This window comes from Chaetura pelagica, unplaced genomic scaffold, assembly GCF_000747805.2.
Source record: "Chaetura pelagica isolate M959 unplaced genomic scaffold, ChaPel_1.0 scaffold731, whole genome shotgun sequence".
NCBI lineage: Eukaryota > Metazoa > Chordata > Aves > Apodiformes > Apodidae > Chaetura > Chaetura pelagica.
The window spans coordinates 74784-88689 of NW_009952155.1; the positions used below are offsets into that span (position 1 = coordinate 74784).

Sequence of the window (13906 nt, forward strand, 5' to 3'; positions counted from 1 at the left end):
GGTGCTGCAAATCTTACCAGCTCTGGAGAGTAGCAGGGGGTGACTTGGGAGCTGTTCAAACCCTGCATCCCTCTGGATTTGGAGGGTGCTCAGCTCTGGGAGGCTCAGAACCCTCCAGGATCCCCCTTGTGCCGCTCAGCACCGATGGGATTCCCTGCATTTACCCCCCAGGAACCACCCGACGGAGCGTTTTTGGTTCCAAACCCCCCTCCTTCCCGGTTCCCCCCGCTCCGCTCCATCCATCCCCGCTCGGATTACAAGGCAAACCCATGAAATCACCCGGTAGGAGCTGGGGCAGGAGGGGCTGGGGCTGGGGAGGGGTTTGCTGGACCAAACCCGAGGGAAACGTGCCAGGAGGCAGCAGCTTCTTGCCGGTATTTCCCCGCCTGCCAAGATTTTCCAGCCCAGAGAGGAGGACTCAGCCTGGAAGAAAAGAGCTTCATGAAGCAGGACAAGACTGAATTCACCCCCTGCTCAGCCCACCACTAATTTCAAGGTAAAACCGAGCCAGAATAGTGACATTAGGGAAGAGATGAAGGGGTTTGAGGAGCTACTTTCAACCTTTCTCACCCTCTTTTGCTGTGGGGTTTGATTTCACTTCTCCCCCCCCTCCTCTTATTTTCCTTTTCTCATCTGTTTATCAACTAGACGTGGATTTATTCCATTTCTTTAGGCTGGGAGGGGGATGTTCCTTCTAAATCCTGTCCCCTGAGCCTTGACTTGGCAGCAGAAACATTCAGTGTCACTTTGCAAAGATGTTGTGACCCAGGGAAGGATTTTTCCTCCCCTTTCTTGCTCACAGACATGCAAGAATGATGGAGAAAAAAAGACCTATAAACTATTTTCCAGCTTCAGGCAAAGCCCATGGTGTGATTTTCTTATTCCAGTCTGCTTGAATTAGACCAGAATGTGACCCACATGCCCCCAGCACTGGGTCAATGTTCCCAGTTCAGCTCCAGCAGCAGCTTGAAAACTCCCCTCTGGGTTTTTTTCAGAGGAAAAGGCTTCAAGGCAGATGTTTCCTTCCCACTGCAAAATAGTTGGGAGTTGAGAAACTTCTCTGTGGTCACTGCTTTGGCTTTCCCAGCCCCTTCCCAAGCAGCCCCATCAGTAGTTTGCAGTGGGATCCACCTGAAAAGCTGCAGCACAGAAGAAAAGAGGGTGGATGTTTGTCTGGATTTAACCCAGCCCAGGTTGAGTCCTGATCCTTCCCCATCCACACAAAGAGCTTGGCCTTCTTTGAGAGTCAGTTTTGTTGTTTCAATTAAACAGATGTTGCTGCGTGGGAGGTCAAGACAAGATCTAAGGGCTGGGATAGTTTAGATTAGAGGAAGATCCTTCATCATCTCTACAATCAGCTCATCAAGATGACATTGCAGTGCTTTCAATTTGTGCTGAGTAGGGGCTGGAAAGAATTGCTTGAGGGCTCCTCCTTTAATATTCCTCTGAGCCACCCCCACTGGTGGAGTTTCCTTGGTTGGAGCTGGAGAAGAGTTTAAAGAATGAAATATTAGCAAAGCCTTGACAAGGAGAAACTGCTTCTCCCAAGGGGATGTGCTGGGTCCTTGTTGCTGCAGGAATGGGTGTCTTGAGATCTTAGTTGTAAGTGCAGGGTGATGTTGAAAAGCAACCCCCAAAAATGGGTTCAAATAGGAAATTGGATCCTTCAGGGAGGTGGGAAGAGAACTCAGATGGGCTGTTCTCCAGTCTGATCCAGTGTGAGTGCTGGGGCAGGAGGGGCAGGGGTGAGGTCTTTGGGAAAAACCTCCAGGGATGTTTTTAGCAGCTTGGAAAAAGCCCCAGGATTGAAGGGGAATGTGGATGTGATGTAGGGAGGACAATGCCTGTGTCTTTAGGGTGATTGAAGGAGGACACCATCCAGTTTGCTGGAATGGCAGGATGTAGGAGCCAGGCTGTAGCATTTCAAGTGGTTGAGGAGCAGATGTTTGGCTCTCCTGGCTGAGAGTGACTCTTCCTCCTGAAGCAAACAGGGCACTGCTGCTTCTCCAGCCCCAACAGACTCAAGTCAGTCACTGCAGAGTTTCCTTTTGGTGTCTGGATGAGGATGGGAGCAGGAAAGCTGGTGTTTCTGGGTTGGTCTGAGCTGATTTGGTGAAATTCAAGGGCTTCTTGCTGGTAGGACTCAAGCTTTTGGTATGGGGAGAAGACCAGCCTGTTAGATTCACCTGGTCAAGTCTCTGAAGCTCAGTGTGGTTTTGTAAGGACACTTGCCCATTTCCTCAAGCCTTCCTTCCATCTCTTCCTTTCCAGACTCCAGACTTCCTCCAGACTTAAAGCTGGAGTTGGGAAAAAAGGGCTGAGTCAGCAGGCAGCAGGAGCATGTCTTGAAGCCTTAAATTACATGTGAATGTGGTGCTGGAGACTCATCTCGTGGCCTGAATGAAGGATGGGGAGCCAGGAGACCTGGAGGGTTTTCCTGGCTTTTCCACTGACTTGATTCAATAGGTTTTTAATCTTCTGTCTTGGATTCTTTTGAATGGAGAGACCAAAATATAGACTTGGAGGATGACATCACTATTAATAAAGTCTGGAGGCAATTAAAGGGAGGATGAGGGAGGATGGATCCCTGCAGGCAAGGGAGGAGCCAGCACAAACCTCCTGTCTCTCAAATCTAAGGCTTGTTCAGCATGTGCAGCTTTTGAGACCAGAGTTAAAAATGTGTTCAGGTCCTGGGCACAGCAGCAGGAGTGGGTTTAATGCCATCTTTTCCTTCTGCAATCGTGGGTTTGTGGCTTCTAAGGAAGGTGCCCAAGATGTGTGTTTGTAGTGACCTCCTGTCTGATCCTGCCCCTGCTTTAAATGCTCTTTAAGTGACTTCATAGAATTAAGGGATGGTTTGGGTGGGAAGGGACCTGAAAGCTCATCCAGATCCAACCCCCTGCATGGGCAGGGACACCTCCCACCAGCCCAGGCTGCTCCAAGCCCCATCCAACCTGCCCTTCAACACCCCCAGGGATGGGGCAGCCACAGCTTCCCTGCCCAACCTGGGCCAGGCTCTCACCACCCTCACACCAAAGAATTCCCTCCTCATCTCCAACCTCCAGCTCCCTCTCCCAGTTTCCATCCATCCCCCCTTGTCCTCTCACTCCTCACTGAGGAGTCAGTTTGCTCTGGTTACAGATGCAGCACAACTAACACCCTGGAGCTAAGGAGAGGGGATTTCAGGTGCCTGTGGTGCTGGGGAGGGAAAGAACTGGTGTAAGACTTTCTGTGCTGCTTTATCCATCCTCTAGACTGGTCTTGTCTCACCTCCTAGTGCCACAACTGTCCCTCCTGCCCAAGGAGATCTGGCTTTGGCTCCTTGGACCCCCAGTGCTGGGTGGGCTCCATGGGCACACTGGGCTCCTGAAGTTCCCCCATTGTACCTGAGCTGCTGTTCCTCCTGGAAACACCATGTTGAAATTCCACTGGATCCTGCTTTTCCTGAGGTGGTGACTGAAGTCTGAATAGTTTCTCTTCAGCACCTCAATAAACAAGAGCTCTGAGTCTGGAAGGTTTGATTTGTGGGGCTGTGCAGACACTGGGAGAGCTTTGTCCCTTAATGCCTGGATGTGTCAGTATTTTGGAGGGGATGGTAACATGACCTGAAGGGAAAGCTGTGGCTGGCAGGGCACACTGCAGGGTTGTCTCCTGAAGCCCTGCTGCTCCTTTGATCTCCTGGAGGATTCCTCTGGGATTCACTTCTGCAGGTGGAATTGGGATCAAAAGGGAGGTTGCTGAAGGTTTTTGCAGTTCTTTCCCCTCAAGGAGCCCCCCCTGATCCTTCCAGGATCCTGACAGAGATGAGGGAATGGATTCAAGCTGAAAGAAGGGGGATTTAAGTATTGGTAGGAAATTCTTTGGTGTGAGGGTGGGGAGAGCCTGGCCCAGGTTGCCCAGGGAAGCTGTGGCTGCCCCATCCCTGGGGGTGTTGAAGGGCAGGTTGGATGGGGCTTGGAGCAGCCTGGGCTGGTGGGAGGTGTCCCTGCCCATGCAGGGGGGTTGGATCTGGATGAGCTTTCAGGTCCTTTCCCACCCAAACCATCCCATGATCCTATGACAAATGATGCTCTGTGATCTCAGCAGAGACCTGGGCTTGTGTTCACACAGGTTTATTAAGTTTCCTTTCAGCTTCACTCTGGAGCAGGGACAATTGACCCTCCCTCACCAGCTTTGCCTCCCTTCTTTTGTAAATCATGGGGCTCTTCCTTAGCCTTACCTGCCTCCAGAAGTCCCTGAGCTTTTGGGGAACAAAACCCAACCCTTTTGCAGTTCCCTCTTGGAGTCTTGAGGCTCCTGGAGCCTCTGATTCAGGAATTATTTGCCAGGAGTGAAAACAACACCCATTGTAGTGATTAAAACTAAATCAGCATCTCCCCCACTTATCTTGGTGCCAATTAAAGTGACCAGGAAGCCTGTTGGGCCCTTCCCCTCCCCTCCAGATGCTCCTGGACCATGAGATGTGACTTTTTGAAAGGCTCTGGCATGTCTGAGTGGTGTCTGCTTTATGACTTCCCACTTCAGGGAGCAGGACCACTCTGAGCTGGTAACTCTCCCATCCTGCCAAGAATGGTTTCCCCAAATGGTTGTTGTGTCTTTTGGCTCAAATCCTTCAGTGATAATGACTCGTGGGCTTGAGTTGGAAGAGAAAACAGTCCTGGAAAGTGGGTTGTTAGTTATTCCTTGGTCCCTAAAGCCCCCTGTGAAGCTGAGGGCAGGGCTGGCTGCTGCTCAGTGTTTGCCTTGGCCCAGGAGGGATGAGGGAGACATGCTGACCTGCTGCTCACACACTTTGTCCACCCTTTTCTCCTCTGGGATATTTAAATTGAGCTTTCTGGAGTATCATGAGGGGGGAAAAAAAACCCCTGACCTAGAAGGGGAATGTGGGATGTTGTGTTCATCAGGCTGACCTGTCTCCTCTCTGGGGAGCTTGAGGTCCTGCAGGGCTGCTCACCACACTCCATCTGCCTTCCCAAGGAGCCTTCCTGGGGCTGCTGCTCAGCAGGACCAGCCAGATGCTTCAGAAGGTCCCAGCAATACAGAAACTCAGTGTTCTTGTGCCTGTGGGACATTCCAGTTGGAATGACTTCAGGAACCTGTGTGGCTTTAGGCAGAGAATTGTGGGATGGTTTGGGTGGGAAGGGACCTGAAAGCTCATCCAGATCCACCCCCCTGCATGGGCAGGGACACCTCCCACCAGCCCAGGCTGCTCCAAGCCCCATCCAACCTGCCCTTCAACACCCCCAGGGATGGGGCAGCCACAGCTTCCCTGGGCAACCTGGGCCAGGCTCTCACCACCCTCACACCAAAGAATTCCCTCCTCATCTCCAACCTCCAGCTCCCTCTCCCACTTTTCATCCATCCCCCTCATCCCATCCCTCCCTCCCCTTGTCCCAAGTCCCTCCCCAGCTTTCCTGGAGCCCCTTCAGCTAATTTTATCTTCCAGATTTAACTCTGGACAAGTTTTCCTGCTACAACTCTTTAACAAGATGCCCAGAACTTACAACTGGTTTTCATGGGTGGGTTTTTTTTTTCCCAGTTTCTTCTCCCACCCCCCTGAAGAAACAACTTCCTTTGCTTTTTACAGGCTCCATGGGCTGTCCCGTGGCTCTGTCCCCTGCTGAAGAAGGGGGTAGGAAGCCCAGGTTGTTCCCAAGGCCTGACTCAAGCTTCCCTTTCCTTCCAGGCCAGCCCCACCTGCACTGACTGGCACCTTCCACCAGCGACTTCACCTCCGAGAACTGGGAGCACTGGAAATGGCCCCATTCCTGGTTTTCACCCAGAACCACTGCTGGATCCTGCTGTTGTCCATCTCCCTGAGCCTTGCCCAGTATGAACACTGGCCCTACCTCCCCGAGCCACCCCCCCAGGTGTACCAGCCCCCTGAGAGAGCAGCCAATGTCCCCAAGATCCAGCTGCGCCTGGCGGGGCAGAAGAGGAAGCACAACGAGGGCAGGGTGGAGGTTTTCTACAGTGGGGAGTGGGGCACCATCTGTGATGATGACTTCTCCATCCATGCTGCACACGTGGTCTGCAGGGAGCTGGGCTACGTGGAGGCAGTTTCCTGGCTGCCAAGCTCCAAGTATGGGAAAGGAGAAGGTAAGGTGACCCCCCAGGGGCTGCAGACCCAAGGGTTCTTGGACTGGAAGGCAAATTTAGGGTGGAGATGTTGAGGTGTTTCCTCCAAAGGTGACTGAAGTAGCTTCCAGGTGAAGCAGGGGCTCTTTCAGGCAGGGTCCCATGGGGTTAAACAGCTTCAATGAGAGAGTCACAGAGTGGTTGGGGTCTGGAGAACATGGGCATTGGACAGAAAGGGCTGCCTGAGCTTCAGAGCCACCAGGAGATCCTGGAGCTGCTTCCCTGGCACGGCCCAGGTTTGTTCCAGGAGGCTCAAGAGGTTCATTTGGTTCATCAGCAGAAGATGAGTCACAGAATGGTTGGGGTTAGAAGGGAGCTCTGGAGATCAGCCAGGGCAGGATCCCCTAGAGCAGATCCCACAGGAACACATCCAGGAGGGGCTGGAAGGTCTCCAGGGATGGAGACTCCACAGCCTCCCTGGGCAGCCTGGCCCAGGGCTCTGCCACCCTCACAGCCAAGAAGGATTTTCTCCCCTTCAGGTCAAACCTCCTGGGCTCCAGTTTGTGGCTTGTAGTGAGAGGAGAAGCCACATCCAAGGAATGGATGAAAACTGGGAGAGGGAGCTGGAGGTTGGAGCTGAGGAGGGAATTCTTTGGTGTGAGGGTGGTGAGAGCCTGGCCCAGGTTGCCCAGGGAAGCTGTGGCTGCCCCATCCCTGGGGGTGTTGAAGGGCAGGTTGGATGGGGCTTGGAGCAGCCTGGGCTGGTGGGAGGTGTCCCTGCCCATGCAGGGGGTTGGATCTGGATGATCTTCCAGGGAACAACTTCCCAGGTGACCTGTCCTAGTGTCTCATGATTTCTCCAATCATGTTTCTCCAATCATCACTGCTCCATGCAGTGCCAGAGCTTGGAACTCCAGCAGCCTTATGAAGTTGTGTGTTTACAATGATTGACAGACAGTGGGTTGCTTCATTCTGACTCTGAACTTCTGACCATGGATTTTCTGTCCATTCTTCAGCTGCCTGGGCATCCTGTGAGCTCAGGGTTGGTCCACAGGGACTTGTTTCTGCAGCCGTGAAGCCTGGCACCCTGAGGGATGAGGGCTGAACCTGCTGTGTGTCTCTTAGCTCCACTCATTAATGCTCACACCTCCAAACTTGCCCTTCCAACAGCCAGCAGACCTGAGCAGTGCTTGGCCTGAAATGTGAAACCTTGAGTGTTCCAAGCTGTGGATTTTTGGCTCTTGTGGGAGAGGAGATTTCCCAGCGAGAAAGAGGTTGTGGCATTTGAAAACAAACCAGAAACTGATGCTCGAGTGATGTAACAGGAGGGGATGTTCTCTGGGCTGGGGGAATCCTGAGGCAGAGGAACCTGGGCAGGGGGATTTGTACCCTCCTCACACCTCAAGGCTCTTTCTGGCTGGGGAGCAATGAGAAGCCTGGCAGATCCAGCTGGAGCGTGGCCAGCAGGTCAGGGAGGTTCTCCTGAGGCTCCAGAACTGCTCACAGAGCTCCAGATGGGCTCCCCAGTTCCTCAAGGCCAAGGAGATGCTGGAGAGAGTCCAGCCCAGGGACACTGAGATGCTGAGGGGCTGGAGCATCTGGCTGTGAGGAAAGTCTGGGAGAGCTGGGACTGCTCAGCTGGAGAAGAGGAGCCTGAGGGGGGATCTCCTCAGTGCTGATCAATATCTCCAGGGGGTGGCAGGAGGGGGGACCAGACTCTGCTCAGGGGTGTCCAGGGCCAGGACAAGGGGCCATGGGCACAAACTGGAGCCCAGGAGGTTTGAGCTGAAGAGGAGAAAATCCTTCTTGGCTGTGAGGGTGGCAGAGCCCTGGGCCAGGCTGCCCAGGGAGGCTGTGGAGTCTCCATCCCTGGAGACCTTCCAGCCCCTCCTGGGTGTGTTCCTGTGGGATCTGCTCTAGGGGATCCTGCACTGGCTGATCTCCAGAGCTCCCTCCAGCCCCAACCATTCTGTGACTCATCTTCTGCTGATGAACCAAATGAACCTCTTGAGCCTCCTGGAACAAACCTGGGCCGTGCCAGGGAAGCAGCTCCAGGATCTCCTGGTGGCTCTGAAGCTCAGGCAGCCCTTTCTGTCCAAGGTCCATGTTCTCCAGACAAGCAAAGCATCTGGGATCCTAAAATATGGGAATTGCTTATTGGCTCCTTGCAGTTGAGGGGCCAAATTGCAGGGAGCAACATGTGCCCAGCACGTTTCCAAAGGGAAAATGGGCACTTGGTGAAGGTGAATCTCAGGGATGTTGTTGGGTCTCCTGCCCTCAGGTGCCTCCAGGAAAACATCACCTGAAGTTTGGAGGTGGCACCTCTTGGTTCCTGCCTGTTTATCTTAGGAGGGAGATCTGAGGGGTCTGGGTTTTTTTAAATATCAGGTATCTATGGACACACAGATGCTCATGTGCAGATGGACATGTGAATTAGAGTTTGGAAAGTGGTAATTAGAGTTTGAAAACTGGACCTGCCAGCCCAGTACCTGGAGGTTCCAACCAGAGGTGGCTTGTTCAAGCTTTTGTTAAAAAAATATCTGCTTTTGAAAAGTGAAGAGGATTGAATCCAACCTCAGAGGTGGCTCCTGCAAAAGGGTTAGTGAGGGCTGGAGAAATGATGGCAGGAGCTTCAAATGCAGAAGGAATGATTTCCTGACTGTTCCAAGGAGCTGGTGGTTCCAGGTCACTCTTAGCAGGGATCTCTGCCCTTGATACAAGAGTCCAGCAGCTGAACTTGCTTTTCCTGTCAGCCCCATCTGGATTTCTCCTCCTCTTGCTGAGTCTCAGCCCTGTTTCCTTTCCCCTCCAGGGAAGATTTGGATGGACAATGTCCACTGCAATGGCAAGGAGAGCACCCTGGCAGCTTGTACTTCCAATGGCTGGGGAGTGAGTGACTGCAAGCACAGTGAGGACGTGGGGGTGGTCTGCAGTGAGAAGAGGATCCCTGGCTTCAAGTTTGACAACTCCTTGCTCAACCAGATAGAGGTAAAGACATTTCAAAGCACAAGCTGCTGCTCAGGAGCTCTCTGTGGGCAGGGGTGGCTGCTGCTGCACATCCTGTCCCAGCTGGACACTAGAGGAAACTCTTGATGTTGCTTCTTGGTGCTGGTTAAAGATCATAGAAGCTCAGGGTTATCTTGGCTGGAAAAGACCTTCAAGATCAGTTGAGTCCAACCATCCCAACCAAGAGGCAACTTTGAGAGTTGAATTTCATCTGTGGGGAGCATTGTATGTGTAGTAAGGATTGGGAAAGGGGTTTTATAGAAGAAATGGGGAGGAAATGTTGTACCTGTTGCACAGTTTTCAGAATTGGAAGAAATTCTTTGGTGTGAGGGTGGTGAGAGCCTGGCCCAGGTTGCCCAGGGAAGCTGTGGCTGCCCCATCCCTGGGGGTGTTGAAGGGCAGGTTGGATGGGGCTTGGAGCAGCCTGGGCTGGTGGGAGGTGTCCCTGCCCATGCAGGGGGTGGAATCTGGATGAGCTTGAAGGTCCCTTCCCACCCACAGAAGTCTGTGACTCTATGATCTGAAGGGGCAGGATGTGCTGCACCCCTAGATCTTACCCCTGGGTGTCTCTGCTCACAGGACTGCTCAGTTTTCTTTCCCTTGTTGCCTCCCTTGGGGTCCTGGAGCAGCTTGGAGGTCTCTGGTGGATCCGTGGGCTCAGCAGGCAGGTGGGAACTGGAGGTGAATCCACCCATGACTTCAGAGGGGTGGATTTATAAGGATAAAGATACCAAGAGGATTTTGCACCCTTGGGCTGAGCAATGAGACCTGCATGGAAATATTTGTGGGACTGGGGGGTCAGTGCTGGGAGGAACTGAAGAGAGAAAAACGTGGGCTGGTCCCTGGAGAAAAGGGTCTGGGTTGGGACTGGGTTAGACTGGTGGGCTGGGGTTGAGACTTGGGAAAGGAGAGATTGAATCACCTCCCAGGGATTTCTGCAGAAGAAGGAACCAGGGGGATGCTGGGCTGGGAAGAAGTTGAGCCCTTTCTGTGCCTGGAAATCTCCTTTCTTGGAAGGAAAAAAAACCCCAATGTGCTTCCTTTCTTCACCTTTAGCTTTTCAAGCTGGAAAGTATTTGTGGGGACTGGGTGAACATCTCCCTTGCTTGGGATGCTCTGGTGTTTCAGGATGTAAATTCAGTGGTTGCTCTTGGTCCCAGTTTATACCCCAGAGCTTCCCCAGTGAGCACAGTCAGATCCCATTGGAAGCAGGCAGGGAATCCAGGATGTGCCACATCCCACAGGGAGGTTTCCATGGCTGGCTCTTGGCTTTGTTCATGGTTTGAAACAATGGATCCAGCTGCCTTTCTCACTTGAAAAGAAAATGGTTTGAGCAGCTCCTTCACAGCTGCTGGTTCAGAAAGGGTCTCCCAGTATTTTGTTCCACCAGTTTGTTCCACTGGAGGCTCATGCAGGGCAGGATGCTGCAGAGAGGGAGGACAATGTGCTCAGCCAAACCTTTTGTGGTCCTGCTGAGGCTTTAGGAAGGACTAGGATGGGTGAGCAGGCAGCATCCCACACCCCCATGGGAGGCTCCTCTTGCAGGGGTGCAAATACAGACACTGGAACAGAGAGGTTGTGGCTGCCCCATCCCTGGGGGTGTTGAAGGGCAGGTTGGATGGGGCTTGGAGCAGCCTGGGCTGGTGGGAGGTGTCCCTGCCCATGCAGGGGGTTGGATCTGGATGAGCTTTCAGGTCTTTTCCAACCCAAAATAGTCCATGATTCTATAATATCAACACCAAAGGTTCTGGTTTAGCCCTGGAAGAGAAATACACTGATGATCCTGGACCAGGTTGGGCAGGGAAGCTGTGGCTGCCCCATCCCTGGGGGTGTTGAAGGGCAGGTTGGATGGGGCTTGGAGCAGCCTGAGCTGGTGGGAGGTGTCCCTGCCCATGCAGGGGGTTGGATCTGGATGAGCTTTCAGGTCCCTTCCCACCCATTCTATGGAATGACAGCTGAACCTCTCCTTGCCATGACCTCAATTTTGGCTAAGGAGGGAGATGAGGCTTTCCAGAGGGCTCCCAGGTTTCCTCTCTCAATGACCCTGTTGTTCCTCAGGGAATGAGAGGAGCTCATGGAACAGCAGTGATGGCTTTGGCAGATGTGGCTTCCCCAAAGCCACAGTGAAGCCTTAAAACACAGCCCTGGAAGGAAAGATGCTGGAGAGTCTAGACAGAGGTCACTTCACTCTGAGATGCCTCAGATGTGAATCATCAAAGGAGGGCTCTGCTTTTCCATGAGCCAAGCACTGGAGGCTGAGTAATGAGTTGAACACGTTGGGGAATTGGGGGCTGGTTGGTGCTGTGTGGGGGCTTCAGCTCCACATGTGGTCAGTGACATGAGCTGGGAGGCTGAAGGAATGAATGTACCAGGAGCCTGAGTCAACAGGCTTAGGAGAAATGGGTGTAAAAAGTCAGTTTCCCAATCTCCTGGCAGCTCTTGGGAGTGATGTATGGATGAAGGCATGGGCTGGGTGATCTGAGGGCTGGAGCAGCTCTGCTGTGGGACAGGCTGGGAGAGTTGGGGTGTTCAGCCTGGAGAAGAGAAGGCTCCAGGGAGACCTTAGAGCACCTTCCAGGGCCTGAAGGGGCTCCAGGAAAGCTGGGGAGGGACTTGGGACAAGGGCAGGGAGGGATGGGATGAGGGCTGGAAAGCTCTGCCCAGGAGAAAGGGAGAAGAGGGGAGAAACTAGACAGAATAAAGCCTTTTGGTTGTGAAAGGGGGGGATGCTCAAGAACAGGTTCCTGGTCTCCCTTCCTCCCAGGCAAATAAATGCAGCAAATCCCTCCTCAGCCTTACAAGGCATGAAGGAAACATCTGGTTGAACATCTTTGGTGCTGATTCACTGTGACAGGCCAAGGAACATGCCCTGACAAGGACAATCTCTGCTCCTCTGCAGCAATTCCATTAGTTCCAGGACAGAGACTCCAGCTGCTGAGGGTGCAGAGGGGCTCCCTGCAAGGGCAGGACCTGGGGTCCAGGAGGGAAGAGCTGGGAAGGAGATGGATTAAACCCCCTTCTGTCTGATCCCACCATTTCATTCACACCCTTCATGTCTGTGTGGTCAGCAAGGTGCTTAGGATACCCAGCTTTCAAGGCAGGTGATGCCCTAAGTTGTCCCAGATGTCCTGGTTTGAGCCAGGATGAAGCCACTGCCTGCCAAAACTCAGCCATGGCATCCCAGAGTGCCCACCTACCAGGGAACAACCTGGCATTGCTGGAATCCTGTTTGCAAGTCACCACTGGAGCTACAAGCACAGAACTGCTGGGCAAGTGCCACACATACAAGAGGTTGGAAGAGAAAACATCTGCAATCTCTGGGTTCACCTTCTGCCCTTCTCTGCACATGATCTGTAGCAGGGAACATGGAGCTGTGAACTTCCAGGACTCTGGAAAGTGTTTGGAGTTCAGGAAAACCTGGACAACACATCTGGGAGTTCAGTGCATTCGTGTTGCCTGGTACCAGGGTGCTGAGCACCCCCTTCTGAGGGCTAAAAACTGGGAGAGGGAGATGGAGGTTGGAGATGAGGAGGGAATTCTTTGGTGTGAGGGTGGTGAGAGCCTGGCCCAGGTTGCCCAGGGAAGCTGTGGCTGCCCCATCCCTGGGGGTGTTGAAGGGCAGGTTGGATGGGGCTTGGAGCAGCCTGGGCTGGTGGGAGGTGTCCCTGCCATGCAGGGGGTTGGATCTGGATGAGCTTTCAGGTCCCTTCCCACCCAACCCATTCCCTGACTGTATGAAATGTCCCCCTGAGCTTTTCAGTGCAGGGTATTTCAGTTTGCCCTGGAGCTGCTTCCCCCCCCCTCAGGCTGTGCTCCCAACAAACCTGCTCCAGGATGATGCCCAGAGCTTCTGGATGAAACTGCTCCTTCCCCTGGTGCTTCCCCACAGTCATTTGTACCAACTTCCACCATTCCCAAATGGATCTGACTCTGCAAACTGGTTTTGCAGCCAGGAGATGTGTCCATTCACGTGCTGGGCTGGAACCTGGGCTGGAACAGGAGCAGTTCCTTCCTGCTTCCCTCTTGCCAGGGCTTCAGGGGGAACCTGTGCCTGGTTAACCCATCACCAAACCCCTGCCATTAGTTCTCCCTAACAGGGAACTCTGTGTTCCCACTGCCAGGGACAGCCAGACCAGCTCAAATCCATCAGTCAGAAAGTGCCTCAGAGCCCCTTTAGTGCTCAGTTCCCAGAGGCTGCTGAGATTTAAGGTGGAAAACCAGCAGGTCTAAGACAACATCTGACTTCATTTTGCCAGGGCTCCAGCTCTGGGGGGCTGTGCACATGGACTTGGGCTCCAATTTGCTCTTGCTTCCTCAAATCTGGCAGGCAGGGAGTTCACACTCTTTTAAAAGCAACACGATAGCCCTTGAGCTGAGTTTATTTTTATTGGACAACACAGATCCCTCCATCCCCCAGCCTGGAAATGCTGCAGATAAGTAATATAGGATGAGATTTTCCATCACCATAAACCACTTGGTTTATATGTCTGCTCAGAGAGAGGCTTTTCCTGTCCCAGCTCATATTTGGAGGGTTATGTCATATCTCTTCCTGTCCTTGAGCTTTTCCATTCCCTGGTGGGAAGGGGCAGTGTCTGATCCTTTCTTCTCTTGGGTCACAGGGCAAGGTTTCAGGCTGGGGTGAAGGATGGAAGGGCTGGGGTAGGGTCAGGGCTGGGGGAGAGAAGATCAGGATCAGGTCTGTGAGGGAAGGTCTGGGGGGGAAAAGATGGGGGTCCAGGTTTGGGGGAGACAAGATGAGGGTCCAGGTCTGGGGGGGACAAGATGAGGGTCCAGGTCTGGGGGAGACAAGCTGAGGGGCGCG

The 13906-nt window shown here is 53.2% G+C and overlaps 1 protein-coding gene across 1 annotated transcript in view; it reads left to right on the forward strand.

Moving 5' to 3' along the window:
* The first annotated feature begins 5756 nt into the window (after positions 1-5756).
* The window catches only part of LOXL2 (lysyl oxidase-like 2), a 49647-nt gene continuing 41497 nt past the window's right edge, over positions 5757-13906 (forward strand). Inside the window, 2 exon segments of the mRNA XM_010007161.1 lie at positions 5757-6099; positions 8891-9066. Coding sequence (XP_010005463.1) covers positions 5757-6099; positions 8891-9066 — 519 coding nt within the window.